The 15,179-nt window shown below is 40.7% G+C and overlaps 1 protein-coding gene across 1 annotated transcript in view; it reads left to right on the forward strand.

The window, feature by feature from the left end:
- Nucleotides 1–13,027, forward strand: part of TEK (TEK receptor tyrosine kinase) — a 60,477-nt gene extending 47,450 nt beyond the window's left edge. The window contains exons 17-24 of the mRNA XM_065406222.1: nt 2,967–3,077; nt 4,097–4,287; nt 7,079–7,192; nt 8,714–8,784; nt 10,472–10,512; nt 11,826–11,922; nt 12,673–12,772; nt 12,953–13,027. Of these exons, the coding sequence (XP_065262294.1) occupies nt 2,967–3,077; nt 4,097–4,287; nt 7,079–7,192; nt 8,714–8,784; nt 10,472–10,512; nt 11,826–11,922; nt 12,673–12,772; nt 12,953–13,027 (800 nt within the window). The remainder of the gene's footprint in view (nt 1–2,966; nt 3,078–4,096; nt 4,288–7,078; nt 7,193–8,713; nt 8,785–10,471; nt 10,513–11,825; nt 11,923–12,672; nt 12,773–12,952) is intronic.
- Nucleotides 13,028–15,179: the final 2,152 nt, after the last annotated feature.

Consider the following 15,179-nt stretch of genomic DNA (forward strand, 5'->3'; position numbering starts at 1 on the left):
AGGGCAGGCCAATCAGCGCTGGGATCTCAGTCCTTGTGGCTTAGGCTACCCCTGCATGAAGCCGCAAGCAGATCTGAGATGACAGGATCAGGACCCAAGCCCTTTTTTATACAGTCTCAGGCTCTCTTGTGACAGCTCGGTGTCCCTCGGAGAACAATAGTCACTCATTTCCTAAGCATCCACACAGATCCACATAAGGCAATTGCCTGTTTTTCCACCATTTGCAGATGATTTGCTATACACTTCAAAGAGAGATGAATACAGCGATATCCTAGGTTTACAGTTCATTTAATTGTTAAGAATTTCTTTTGATCTCTGAATTAACAGAATACAGCATAGACGGACTGTTTGATTACATTGTTGATCGCTACCCATATATATGTCAATACACAAAAACGCAAATATTATCTACACATATGTTTTTAAGGGTTGAATTTGTATCATTTGTCCTGCAGGATGCTTAACCCTTTCTTCCTTAGTTTGGGTTTTTAATTTGATCATCAACTTTAATCTGCTCTAGGGAAACATTTTCCTGACCAATGAGTTCTTTCTGTGCTTTATCTAATTCCAGATTCACTTCTGAGATATTAGACAGACATTCAGAAACTTCATTCACATATCAACTGCTTTTCTGCACAGACACACAGCTATTTTCCACAGACAAACATTTGGAGAATTCCTCAATAGGCAATTCCTAATAGACACAGGTTTAGGATTATTTCTTTCCTGTGACTGGTTTATGTTAGCCCGACTGACATAATATCAAGCTTTAATATCATGCTCAATCAAAAGATTCTTAGGCAATAACTTCCTTACACCAGCTATAACTTCATGGTTAATGCCATTCCATTCAAGGTGGATACTGGCTAAAGGCACATTTACAGTAAACTCATAGAGGATTACAATATTCACACTTTCACCCAGTAAGTAATCTTCCTCTTTGACAAGATCCTCTTTAACAAGAGTGATGTTAGAACCTGTAATTTGCCCTAAACAGCTTTTACCATTGATTTTTACATTCTCTGCCCAAGTTATGGGGTTACCTTCACCTGAGCTCACAGTAAAAGTATTTACATAAAAGGTGGCAGAGTTGGGGTATATTTTGGTTACACACAGAAAACTGCTTACAGTCAAACAACATACCAGCATTGTTACAAACTGGATAGATTCTATCCCCATCTTTGCTGCTGGGAGGAGCTGGCTTTTCGGGATGATACAGTTCCTTCATTCTCTTGAGTTGGAGCTTAAAGTCTGTCCATTTTTGCCTTAGCTTCTAGTTCCTGCAATTAAATATATGCGATGCTTTGTTCATGTTCAAAACATAGGCATTCTCTTTCAGCAGCGTCTCTTTCCATATCAGCTTTTCCTGCAATCGAAGATCTATTCGCTTTTGTTCAAGTTGCTGCTGGTTTCTCACTGAAAGCATTTTCGCTGAGGCCTGCAGCGCTGCACGCTCGCTCGCAGCGCTGCAAGCTACTCCCCTCGGAGAGGTGGAGTACATACAGCGCTGCGAGAGCTCTCTCGCAGCGCTGGTGGTGCGACTACACTCGCGCTTCACAGCGCTGCCGCGGCCGCTGTGAATTCCCGAGTGTAGCCAAGGCCTGAGTCTGCTTCCTGATTACTGGCCATTAACAGATTTTTCAGTTCTTGCTCTGGGGCCTTTTATTAAAAGACAACCCCCCTCTGTGAGTACAATTCTTCCAGGTTTTTTCTGTCAGGATCTTCGGAGGATCTGGGTCACTCACTGTAACTGATTTGTAACCCTTAAACTCTCCAATATCACAATTAATTTTTGACAAGTGTGTGGTTTTGATCCAAAAACCCAATTAACCTGTGGTAATGTGTGTCCAAGCACGACTACGCCACTGTGACCGGACTCCCAGGGGAACCGACTGAGGTCACTCAATTAGGATGAACTGCAAAGAATGGGGCAGGCAATCCCCAAAGCTGGTGGATATTCCAATACTTAGATTTACCAAGCCAGCACAAAACCTTCTATAATATCTCACTGGTCATTCATCTCACCCAGTGTGCATCTTTTATGGATGAAAAACTGGTCTAAGTGTGGATAGGCCAGAAGGGCAGTACCACTCTGGCTATGCCAGCATGCCAGCTACACTAGATAAGTACAAACAGGGACAAGAAAAACTTGTATATGGTAAATCAAAATATAAGTTTAGGGGCAATGCTCCAGCCAAGCTCCCAATATTTATAATGTATCTTTTAATCAGAGAGATCCAAGCTTTGTTGATTTTGCTCTTTAGGGATTATTATGCTCAATCCACCTCCCAGTAGGGTCTTTTGATTGACTTAATGTGGGGTTAGATTGGACCCTTAATTAAGGACAAGATGAATCATAGCTGTAGACAAGGTTTATATATAAAACCAGGCATATTCCACAACTATTTCAGATCATATCCTCATTTTTAGATGTTAAAAGATCTTTTCATCATAGGTAAGCAGCAGATGGGTTCAGTTGGTTTACTACACCAGACTTCACAGAAGTCTTATTTTGTGCTGCATTGTAAGTGTGCTAGGTGAAAAATATTTCCGGTGTACGATCACATTAGCCTATCGATGGATTTTGGAATAAGCTCACTTGGCTACTTTTATTACCCTTGAATTGGGTGCTTTAAGGCGTTTGGTATTTGGGGACTTCAATATCAAGATCTACTCACTCTCTTTTTTTAGGCTGATGGATTTCTATAACCTGCTAAGGCATATTGTGTCTCAATACCATAAAAGGAGTGACATATTGGGTGTGACTGTTGAAGACATTATGAGGTCTCTAGGTTTTTGATTGAAGAATGATGTTATTATTTAGGTAAAGACTGGAATACCATGGAGTTTATCCCTTTTCGACATCAACCAGTAGTCCAAGTTCTTGTCTTAATGAACAGTAGCAACAGTGTGGTTTTAACTGCAGTTTAGATGAGTACATAAATAAATGTTTCTTTGATTTCCAGAGTATGCCTCAAAGGATGATCACAGAGACTTTGCTGGAGAATTGGAAGTTCTTTGTAAACTTGGACATCATCATAATATCATAAATCTTTTGGGAGCATGTGAACATCGGGGTAGGATATTTTGTTTACCTGGCTTTAAAAATTATACAATAAAATAAAATAAAATATAAAACTACATATTTGTCCAGGCCAGAAATTCTCCTTATATTAAAGTAATTATTGTACTCAGAAAAGGAAAGATGGCACCCTGTTCATAACATAAAATATAAGCAGATTTTACATAAAATATTTAGATGCATAGTAAACAGAAAACACGACATAGCTAAACAGTGGTCTGTGGACCACCAGTGATCAGCAGTGCTCTTTTTGGTGGTTTGCAGAATTAATCTGTTTGAAAACCAAGCAATGGGGTAGTTGGACAGGAGTTTTGTTCATAAGCCAACGTTTACCTGGGAGGATCACTGAAGTGAATAGATCCACACCAGTTAATGATCTGGCCACGTACTACAGTAGAACTTTAGAGTTACGAACACCAGAGTTATGAACTGACCAGTCAACCGCAGACTTCATTTGGAACTGGAAGTACGCAATCAGGCAGCAGCAGATCCAAAAAAAAAAAAAAAGCAAGTAGAGTCCTGTGTTAAATGTAAACTACTAAAAAAATAAAGGGAAAGTTTAAAAAAAAGATTTGACAAGGTAAAGAAACTATTTCTGTGCTTGGTTAATTTAAATGAAGATGGTTAAAAGCAGCATTTTTCTTCTGCACAGTAAAGTTTCAAAGTTCAGTTGTAAACTTTTGAAAGAACAATCATAAAGTTTTGTTCAGAGTTACAAACAACCTCCATTCCCGAGGTATTTGTTCTACTGTATTCCACATTGTGAACTGCTGGGCTGCAACCTTTCTGTTATGAAAAACTCTTTTTGAACTATAAAATCACAAGAATCCTTCTGAAATGGCCATCATTGCCATCTTCTTCTGCACCTGAGAGATATAAGGTTTGTTTGTTTGTTTGCATCTTGTGTGGCATTATACTGTAGTAGTGGGACCCTATCAGGGGAAATGCATAATCACTGACACTGTCTCCTTGTTTAGCTTGTTATGTAATACTGCTCTCTCTGTTTTACATTAGGGTATCTTTACCTGGCTATTGAATATGCTCCCCATGGAAATTTACTCGATTTCCTGAGGAAGAGCAGAGTGCTGGAGACAGACCCAGCATTTGCTATTGCCAACAGCACTGCCTCCACTCTGTCCTCTCAGCAGCTTCTGCATTTTGCAGCAGATGTGGCCAGAGGGATGGACTACTTAAGCCAAAAACAGGTCAGCTCTGAGCTCCTTGCCTTTTAAAAACACAGCACTTTATTTTTTAGGGCTTGATCTAATTTTTGTCACCCCTATTCAGTATGTATGGGTAGTGCTATACCAGAATTGATATTTTATACATTTCTTCGGTGAGTTATTTGTTCCTCCAACTCAGATTTCTTTCTTCTAGAACGTGGATCTATCTATCTATCACTCACTCACTCACCTATTTATATGGCTCTTGTCACCATATTATCTGAGCACACATGCAACACTTAAAAATAAATCTGAATGAAACTCAAGATTATCACCAAAGAAGGCATTTTAGCTTAATAGCTTGATAGAATTGATTTATTTTCTTTTCTTCTGAGTGCCTTGTAGGTTGTATCATCTCATAGCTTAGAATATGAAAGAGTAATCTAATGGAAGGGCGACCTCACCACAATACATGTACTGTTTCACTGCTGCTTTGCCTACTTTCAAGTTGTTTCATGCACAGGGAATATCACCTTTTAAAATAGTGACATGCCAGTGGAACATGGCTGGTTAAAGCTAAGCAAAAGCAAGCAGGAGAGATCAGCAGTGAAACTGTTAATTTCCTTTGGTGATTAGACACTATGCTAATGAGCGCAGTATAAATACTAGAACGGGTCAACGTTTTTCATTCAAAATATTTTTTCAACAAAAATGCTCTTTTTCAAAACTTAAAACTTCTGCTAAAAGCGTTCAGATTTTTCAAAATTTCCACTTTTTTGTAGAAAGCAAAAATGTTTCAAAAAAACTTCATTCTGCCCCCTTTTCCCTACTATTGCATGAATGATGAGTCAGGTAGGGGCTTTTGTCTCTTTAAAAATTTTCTTTTTTTTTCATTTTTCCTTTTGCCACACTGTAACTTTTCCAAAATTGAGGAAGGTTTGAAAAGTTGAAGTCTGGCAAAAATTAAAATGCATTTTTTTTAAAAAGTGAAAAAACCCTGGACATCAGAGGCTAGAAAGCAGGCAGAGAGAATCCAAAATTCAAATTTTTGAAAGTTCAAATTTTAACATTTCAAAACATTGAACTTTTAGGGGGAATGTATGACAAAAATTTTGAACAAATAAAAAAAATGGTTCAGTTTCAAACTCTATGAAGTGGAAATAATTTCAAAAATTGTCATTAATTTGTTTTCCCATTTTTCCACGCCCTCTAATAAATACCTCGGTAGACAGTGACAGATAGATTCCACCCAAGTACAGTGTCAGTTCTAAGTGAGTGAGAAGACCACCTTATAAACTTGCTCTCTCTCCTAAAAAAGTGTGTGACTTTCTTGTTATTTTAAATTGTGGCCCTTGAAATTGACAGAAAATTACTAGCGCAAGTTAAAACAAGGGCTGAATGTTGGTGTCATCCTTAAATCTGTCCAGAGGGGGAGCAGTGGGGTGGAAATTCCCTGGCTTGCTTCTGTCTCCCCTTGCAACTCCCGGACATGCCATTCTCCAGACCCCTCTAGCCATGGCTAGAGTGACAGAGGGGTATTCCAGAGGGGGATGGGGAGAGGATTAGGTGGCATTCCAGCCCAGGCACATTACTGTAGCCACTGGCAAAAGTACACTGGCACTAGGTGGCAGGGATGTGACTATGTATAGGGATGTGTGCAGTCCAGTGCTTAATTTGTGCTAGGGCTTGCCAGGGCTGAGCCCTCGCACTTCTGGGCTTGGCACTTCATAGCCCTGGCACCTCTGGGCTTGTTGAATGTAAAAAATTGCTTGAGCCCTGGCACTTCTTTCATTACAAATTAAGTACTGAAGCAGTTAGCCTTTGACCTCCATGTTAAGGCTGCTCTTACAGTCTTTCCAGGTGCCCAGATGGAGGCCAGATTTGTTGGGTTTATGTGGCTTCATGAGATATTTTGACATGGATGGTAATTTATGGGGGTTTAGGCATTTGCAGTTAATACTCTCGCTGTTTTCTTCCTTTTCCTTTTTCTCTGTTATATCAGAAGCTTTAATCACTATTTTCAATTTACTGTCAATTTATTGTTTCCTTTGCCATGCTTTCTGCATTTGGCAGTTTTAAATGTAGCACACAGTATAATGCAAAACCCAAGGGTCATGGGTGTAGTAGGAAGAGAGCCTGAGACATAAGCCCTTGTATCAGAGGCCTGGTATAAGGCAGGACCTGCTCACAGAATCTGCCAAGAACATGGCTGATAGTGAAGAAATACACTATTCCTAAGAAGTGCTAAGCACAGAATACTCATGCAAACACGTCCCGATATCAAGTGGTACCAGAACACCCCGATATCAAGATTGGTACAAAAACATTCCCCAAGGGTAACAGGAACACACTGACCCCTCCTAAAAGATAAGGCCAGGATGACAGTACATAATAGAGATGTTTTGATTGAACCAACATGAACAAGGTGATAACTAGCCACGTCAGGGGGCAGTGATTAACTATGTCAAAGGGGCAGTACTAACTTGTTTGTATCAGGATATAAAGATGTATCTCAGAGGGAGTATCTTTGTCCAGCCAAGGAGGGAATGGAAAGTCCTGCCATTCACTGAGCTGCATCCATTGTCACAGGCATACATGTCTTAGTATTCTTGTAGAGTCTACCAGGTGCTATTACCGTGCTTTGTTGACAATAAACCTGGCCTGGCACCTTCATACCTTAACAGATCTTGTGGTCATTGGGCGGTTCGCTCGAGGTCTGCTATGCCAGCTGTCTGTGCAGAGCTGGGGCAGCACACAGGGAGAACACACACACACACAGCTGAACATCTAACCACACTGGGTTACCTGAGAATTTCTGTTTTCTTTATTGTAGTTTATTCATCGCGATTTGGCAGCAAGAAACATCTTGGTTGGAGAAAACTATGTTGCAAAAATAGCAGATTTTGGATTGTCTAGAGGTCAAGAAGTTTATGTTAAAAAGACCATGGTAAGGATTGAAACAAACGTGTTCAGCATGATCATTCTTTGAGACAATCACACGTCATCAAGGGTTATCACTATGTCTTTTCTTAGCGATGGGGCCAAGAGACAAAGTTTGGTTTTTAACCTTCCTAAAGTCCAAGGAGCCAGTTGCAAAAATCACATGCGAAGTTCAGGGATATTTGGATGTAGCCTTTTGGCTGAGGCCCATCACTAGCCTTTAAAAAAAAAAAAAAACTTTCGACTATAATCTGTATTCAGATGGCTTAATTCTATTGACGTAGATGGAGCTATGTCAGCTTACGTCAGCTAAGGATCCCATTGTGCAAAACAGATGTGTTAAAGCAATGGCAATAATGTTCTATACAGATATTTGGATCAGAGTAAATGGTACGTATGACATTACTACTAAGTAAGATTTCAGTGGTTTTAATAATAGCATGTCACACATAGGACAAATACAACAATTAGTCTTATTGTCACAATTAAGAGTACTAAAAATTTAAATTAAAAAAAAGAAGAAAAAAAACAAAATAATTATTCACAGGCAGCTTTGTCTCACAACTGAAATAGTGAACTACTTAAAAAGGGTGTCACAATCACTGTCCAGATGTGCAGAAGGAGTTCTGGGATATAACATTGTCATGCAAGGGATGGGAATAACTCTAGCTAGAATTGTCTGATTATTTTTAATGGAAGGCAGACTTACTTAGAAGCAAATCGTTTGCACAAACTGAAAGTTTGTACTCCAACCCTGGCCTTTGTATTTATTTCATGAATGCAATGAGGAAAAATGAAATAGCAATGTAAAGGCACGTAACTGATTCTTATTTTCCACTTTGATATTTACAAAGTTCATATATGAAAGTGAATCCCTCCGTGATCTGCACTGGTGTAAAGCCAGTGACCTAAGATTAGGATCAGGGCCTGAGAAAGTAGTGATACTGAATGTTGATGAATCATCGGCTCAAAACATCTTGCCAGTTCCCCTAGAGGCTCCATTGAAAAGTGGGTGGAGTGGGTGGGAGTGATTAGATGGAATCCTATGAGCAAGGATCCTCAGGGAGGAAGACCAGTTCCCAGGCACTAAACCCTTGGAATCACTTAAAGAGGAAGAAGTGAACTGTCTAATGCGTCTCTTCATCCAATTCCACATGATTCTGCAGCTGAGTCAATAACACCTTGTGGTCAATGGGAAAGGAATGGTGCACAGGATGTGAGCTATTATGCTGCATCATACAAGCAGAATTGTTTCCATTTCATACTGGAACCACACTCATTTGGAAAGAACTTCTCTTTGCTTTATTGGGAGCTGTACATCTGGGACCTGATTGTACAACCAGTGCTCAAGTTGGGGAGCATGTACATCAGTAGGCCTATTGACTTGAAGGGCTACCTGTGTAAGTGCTCACGAATGTAAGTAATGGTTGTTTGTGGTGCAGGTTTCAATAAGATTGTTTTGAAACAGCTCTGAACACTACCATTCATGTAATAGCCTGTAATGCAATTCTAATGGCATCACTTCCAGGGAAGGCTCCCAGTACGATGGATGGCAATTGAATCTCTAAATTACAGTGTGTACACCACAAACAGCGACGTGTAAGTACAGTTCTTTAACGTGTTTCGAATAAGACTGTCTTTAATAACATCAAAACTTCATAGGGAAACGTTTTTTTGCCAGCGTTTTTAATCGTGCAGCGATTAATTCATGGAACTCAGAAAACACAGGTATATGTGTCACCATGTGGGCAGACAGCTTGCGCAGACTACAAGGAATAGTCTGAAAAAACTGAACCAAGCTAAATTTGGGTCTGAGTCCAGATCTGAGTTTCTACAAAGTACATGTGACGTTGGGACATGGGGTTAGTTCAGGGGCATCTCTAGTTTGAAACTCAAACTCAAATGCACCTTTGGAAGGCCCATACGAACACCAGTTCCTGCCAGCAAAGTGCAGCAAGTATCCAGGAAAACAGCAAAAGTTCAGATCTGTGATAGCAGTACTTGCCAGGAAACCAGATAGAATTGGCCAAGCTCTACGGGCTTGATCTTGCAAAGCACTTAAGCATGTGCATAACTGTAAGTACTTGAGCTGTCTCATTAAAGCTTGGGGGGCTTAAGTGCCTTGCTGAAATTTTCTGTATCGACTATAGTGTTGGTTCATTTCTATGCGACGTCTGTGACATTTGGTCATTTTCTATGGAACTTAGTCTCTGTAAATCTTTAAGTGAAGAGACAAAAAGAAGGTACAGCATAATTCTCCTTTGCATGACAGTCTCTTCTGGAATCACATAAATAAACTAGCAGAATATAATCGTAGTTAAAAAAGAAACCTCATAAGGAGGTTTGGCAGAAGCTGGGAATGGGTGACAAGGGATGGATCATTTGATGAGTACCTGTTCTGGTCATTCCTTCTGAAGCTCCTGGCATTGGCCACTGTTGGAAGACAGGACTCTGGACTAGATGGACCTTTGGTCTGACCCAGTATGGCTGTTCTTATGTTCTTTAAGAGCCAATTTCTGCCCACTTGACTAGTGCTATTGAAGTCAGTGGGCTAAATTCTGCCCTGGGGCATACTGCTGTAAACCGGGAATACTTCCTCAAAGTCAGTAGAATTACTCTGGATTTATGCCACTTAACAGAGCAGAATTTGGTCCCACGGGCCTACTTGCATGAACACAATAAGCAAGATTTGCCAAGAACTTTCACAGGAAAGAAAAAATTTCCTTCTCCCCTGGAATGAGGAAATTTCTGCTTGTGTCCTGGGCAAACAGAGCATCTTGGAGAGAAAGGACCACACACAAAACAATTTAGAATTAGAATGGAGTGAAGGTGGAGGGCGATGGGGGAAAGGAGTGATCCCCGGGACATGTAAGTGGAGCTAGGTTCTTTGGGTATGAATTCCACCAGTGTAAATCCAGCATAATTTCATTAACTTCAGTGACGTTGTTCTGGGGTTACACTGGTGAAACTGAGAAGAGTTTTTGGCACTTTGTGTAATAAATGAGACAGAGACAGTGAGGAAATGGGCCAGATCCTCAGCTGGCGTAAATCAGTGTCGCTCCATCTAAGTCAATGGTACAATGCTCATTTACACCTGCTGAGGATCTGGCCTTATATGGTTTAAAGCCTGGATCCTTACTACCAAACAGAAAATTGATCAGAAATAGTGAATTGAAACTTACGTTCTCTGTATATTAGCAAATTATCTTGTTCAATAACACACCTGCTCACTTTTAATCATTGTTCCTGTTAAGGTATGAGTGCTTTTTCTTTGTCCCTGTTGCAGGTGGTCATATGGTGTCCTATTATGGGAAATAGTTAGTTTAGGTAAGTATCCATTTTTATTGGTACACAAATAAACCAGTGTGGGATATTCTAGTACAGTACCCTACTGGGCATTCTGGGCTCTCAGCCCTGCACTCAGCCCACTAAGCCATTCCTCGCTTTCAAACATCGTCTGCTGTTTTCTTTTGATTTATTAACTACATCCTGCATTGGTCACAATACCCTTAAAAAAAATGGTCACAATTCCAACTCAGTCCAGGTTAAGTACCACATTACCTGAGAAAGGTAGAGAGAGCCTCTTTTCATTATCCCATGACAAAGCATTTACAGCAGGTATTTACTTTTTAAATATTGAATATTCCAAGGGCTAGATTCATAAAAGGACCAAGGCACTTAACTGACAGTTTAGGCACTGACATCCCGGGCCGCACTGGGATTCACAAAACCGCTGCTCAGGAACCCTGTAGGCACCTTGGTTCCTGCCTCTGAGCATGCTTACTGCAGCCACGCTAGGTGTCTGGATGCCTAAGCCCCAGAGCCATACACAAATGAAGAGAAGATAGGCGTTCTTTCATCTAAGTCACCTTGGGGCCCAATCTGGTAAGCGTGCTCAGAGCATGCCTACTGGATTGGGCCCCTAGAAGTGAGTTTATGCAAAACAGCTGGCGGAAGAGGAGCCTACACCCCCTCAGCTTAGCAGCTCCCATCGGCTATCTTAGGCAAGGATCCACCTAAGATGCTGGCTTTTTGTGAATCCCATTCTGAGGTGCTGATTTCTCCGCATTCATTGTATAGGGAGCCTAGGCGCCAAACTCAGGCTTTGTGAATCACAGTGATTTTCTAGGCCTCTCTAGTCAATGTCACCAGGCCTAAGTTTCTTTGTGTACCTAGCCCTAAGATTACTGTCCAGCTATAACTTCGCGCCTGATCCTGCAAACACTTACTACCACTGGTCTCATGGGGCCTAAGTCTGCTCTTACACTGCCTTCAGTAGTGTTATTCCTGCTTTACACTGCTGTATGTAAGTGAGATCATAATCAGGCCACTGACTGTAAGAATTTTGGGATGACACATTAGCAATGGAACTACGCCAGTTTACACCAGCTGAGGCTCTGGCCCGTTTGCCTTTTACTTTATAAAAACACTGTGCATGGTTTTAGCAGAGCATAAATAATGAATAAAATTATTAATATTAAATCCAGTTACTCAGTACAAGCGTCCTTCATCTTTACCTGCCTTCATCAAATATTTTGTTGCTGAGCCATCCTGTGGCTCGTGTGCTGAGCGCGGTTATCCTTACTTGTGATAGCACCAGAAAAATTTGCTTAAGCCAATGTCAAACTCTTGTGTTTTAGGTGGGACACCGTACTGTGGAATGACATGTGCAGAACTCTATGAGAAATTGCCACAAGGGTACAGACTGGAAAAGCCTCTCAATTGTGATGATGAGGTGTAAGCAAACAAGTGCATTAATTATTATTTTATTTTCATTGTTTACTGCGAAACTAGCAGTTTTCAGGGATGCCATGATTCAGCAAATGTGTGATTTTTTGATTTTCAATAATATAGCTGTATGAAGCCTGAATGCACTGTTAGTTGCAGAATGGCACTTCACATCCAAAGGTGCTATACTTTGTACAGGGTGGGTGGCTGTCCTTTTGCAAACCACCACAACTTTCTACACACAAAAAAACATCTTCAAGGAGGCCAATCATGGGAAATTTAAGCCCAAATATGGATGTTGGAAGGGGAAAACAAAGCATGGTTGAATTAAAATTGGTTTGCTACCTTAACAGACCTGGGCAATACCAGTATAATTACCACTACGCTGGTGGAAGCCATGGAAGAGATCATAAACGTGGATATGTGCCACTCAGTAAAGCCAATTCCTATGAGGGAGTCTGGGAATGCCGAATGACCTTCTCAGGTGGTGAAGCACTGCTATAACAGCTCCTGTGGCTCCCGCTTCCCCACCTCTGGTGCAGTGGATGTGGTCTGGGAGGACTGGAGGGGGGGAAGGGAGTGTGGCCATTCAATTCTCAGCATGGCTGTCAGGGCTGATTGGTGCATCTCTTAGAGGGCTGTCTGAAAAATTCCAGCCTTAAACTGGGGCTGCGTGTCATGGTTTTAAGATGGAATCTGCACGCCTTGTGTTCAGTGACATGCATCCAAGTCATCATGGGTTGTGTCTTATTTTTAAAGGTATGACCTGATGAGACAGTGTTGGCGGGAGAAACCGTATGAAAGGCCATCATTTGCTCAGATCCTGGTGTCACTGAACAGGATGTTAGAGGAACGAAAGGTAAGGCTGAATAGCTGTGCTAGCTTGAAGTCCAAAGGCTAAATCTTTCCATGGCATATGTGTGTGAAGTTCTTGAGACACAATTAGTGAGGTCTATAGCCCGCTCAATAATTAGAGCACAGCTTGGTGCATGTGAGGAAAAAAATGCATTACCTACGTCAACCTCTCTTGTTTTTTCAGACATATGTGAATACCACGCTGTATGAGAAGTTTACCTATGCAGGCATCGACTGCTCTGCTGAAGAAGCTGCTTAAGACAGAAAAAATCTTCATATATTGAATAACCATTAAACAAACAAAAAACTCAGTCTTCTGGGGCACAGAATGGGATGTGCTGTGTAGAACTGTGTATAGCTTTTTGTATAATATTGTTGAACTACAGATAGCATTGTGTATGTCTTACAGTAAGCTCTGCCTCCATAGACTGTAGGAGTGTATATACTGTTTTGAGTAGGAATGGGCTAATGTCATAAATTCTGAGATACATTTCACACACAATAGAATCTTTTTTCGGGAAATGCGGTGATACTTACTTTAAGTAGCCCATGCAGAAACACTTATTGAAATGCAGTGTGCATTGCTACCCTAGGTATTTTCCAAGAGTTAATGATAACATAGAATATCTCATTAGCTAAATTTTATGGTGATTCTAACACAACACATTTTTGTGTACGTGCCAAAACAGTGCCATGTCTCCAGAGAACAGACAATGCTGTAGCAGTACCAGCCAACACCGCTTTAGGAAATCAGCAGTAAAAGTGAGCCCTGAAAATAATTTGTTTCTAGAGCTTTTGAACTAGCTGACATCTATGCGATACAAGCAACTGCTGTTTAATAGCCAATTTCTTGTATTAAATCTCAATGTTTAACTTGATAATATAAATATTAGAGGGTGGTGTTATTTTAGAAAGTCACATGGTGTTTATCACGAAGAATGGGCATTCATAAATGTATTACATATTGTAAAACACATTTCTAAAAAGTCAGTTTGGCTACAAGTGCAGCTTTTTCATTTTGTATTTGAGTCTAATAATGCACTGACTAGATCATTAGTTAATTATAAACAGGCAAGGTTCACTTACTTGCTTGTGACCACCCTATTCCTTGTGTGCCTGCCTGTAGTTTACTGTGTGGCCTTTAACAAATAATGTACTAAAAGCCTTTGAAATATTTTCCTTCAGTGGCATTATTAAAAGGTTCTCAACTCCTACACATCATTCAGCTAATGTACATGCTGTTCAAGAGGGCAGGAATATTTTTACATTTCAGTATAATGGCCTTCCCATTAGTGTGTCTGACAACTGAATCCGGACGCTTGCGGTCAGATGAAGATTTTTAATTTGCTCTCAGCCCCTGGGTGGCAGGCATAATAGGACACCTGGGCCGTGGTGGCCCTCCCTGCTGCTGCTGCCTGGTGAATCTTCCTCCACTTCACGCCCACCCCCACTTCCCTGTCCCCACCTCTCGCCGTGTCCCCTCTTCACCATCCTTCCCCCACAGAGGCAGGACAGTGAAGAAGGACAGGGTGAGCCATACTGAGGCTAATCCTTTAGTAGCTAAAAATCTAAAGGTTTATTTATAAAAAGAAAGAAAGGTGAGGATTAAAATTGGTTAAAGGCCTCAACTATATACAGTAATTGCAAAGTTCTTGGTTCAGGATTGTAGCAGTTTGGAATAAACTGCTGGCTTAAGTCAAGATTCTGGAATATAGCCACAGTTTGGATGGGCCATTCAGTCCTTTGTTCAGAGCTTCTGTTTGTAGCAAAGTTCCTCCAGAAGTAAGAAGCAGGATTGACGACAAAATGGAGATGTTTCCGGGGCCTTTTATAGCTTTTGCCATTTGGAGGGAATCCCATGGTTTTTACTGTGGAAAATTACAGCAACAAGATGGAGTTTGGAGTCACATGTCCATGCATTTTGCCTAGTCACAGCAGGAAATTCCATTAAGTGTAGATGGGCGTCTCCCATGGTACATTGTCAGTTAAATGTGCTTTTGTTGGATCACTCAATTTGAATAGTCCCTCCAAGATGTGCTGGCTAATTACTTTGTGGGCCTTACCCAAGGAGCAAACATTTGAAATCCAGCTATAGAGCCAATACTTATAACTTCAAATACAAAAATGATACATGCATACAGATAGCATAATCATAACCAGCAAATCATAGACACCTCACTTGACAACCTTTGTACAAGATTCACTGCAAATATATAACAGTGGTTGCAACAATGAGCTATCTGGTCATATTTTAATCAGATAATGTCACAAGAGAGCCAAAAAATTATCAGCCCATTTTACAGATAGAAGAGGAAAGGCCATAGAGCAAGATCTGAAAATTGAATCTACGGCTCGCTCCTGAGTCCCATGTTAGTGCTTTAACTACATGAGCATCTCTCTGTGACCCTAAT

The sequence above is a fragment of the Emys orbicularis genome, chromosome 6 (genome assembly GCF_028017835.1).
Source record: "Emys orbicularis isolate rEmyOrb1 chromosome 6, rEmyOrb1.hap1, whole genome shotgun sequence".
Classification (NCBI taxonomy): domain Eukaryota; kingdom Metazoa; phylum Chordata; order Testudines; family Emydidae; genus Emys; species Emys orbicularis.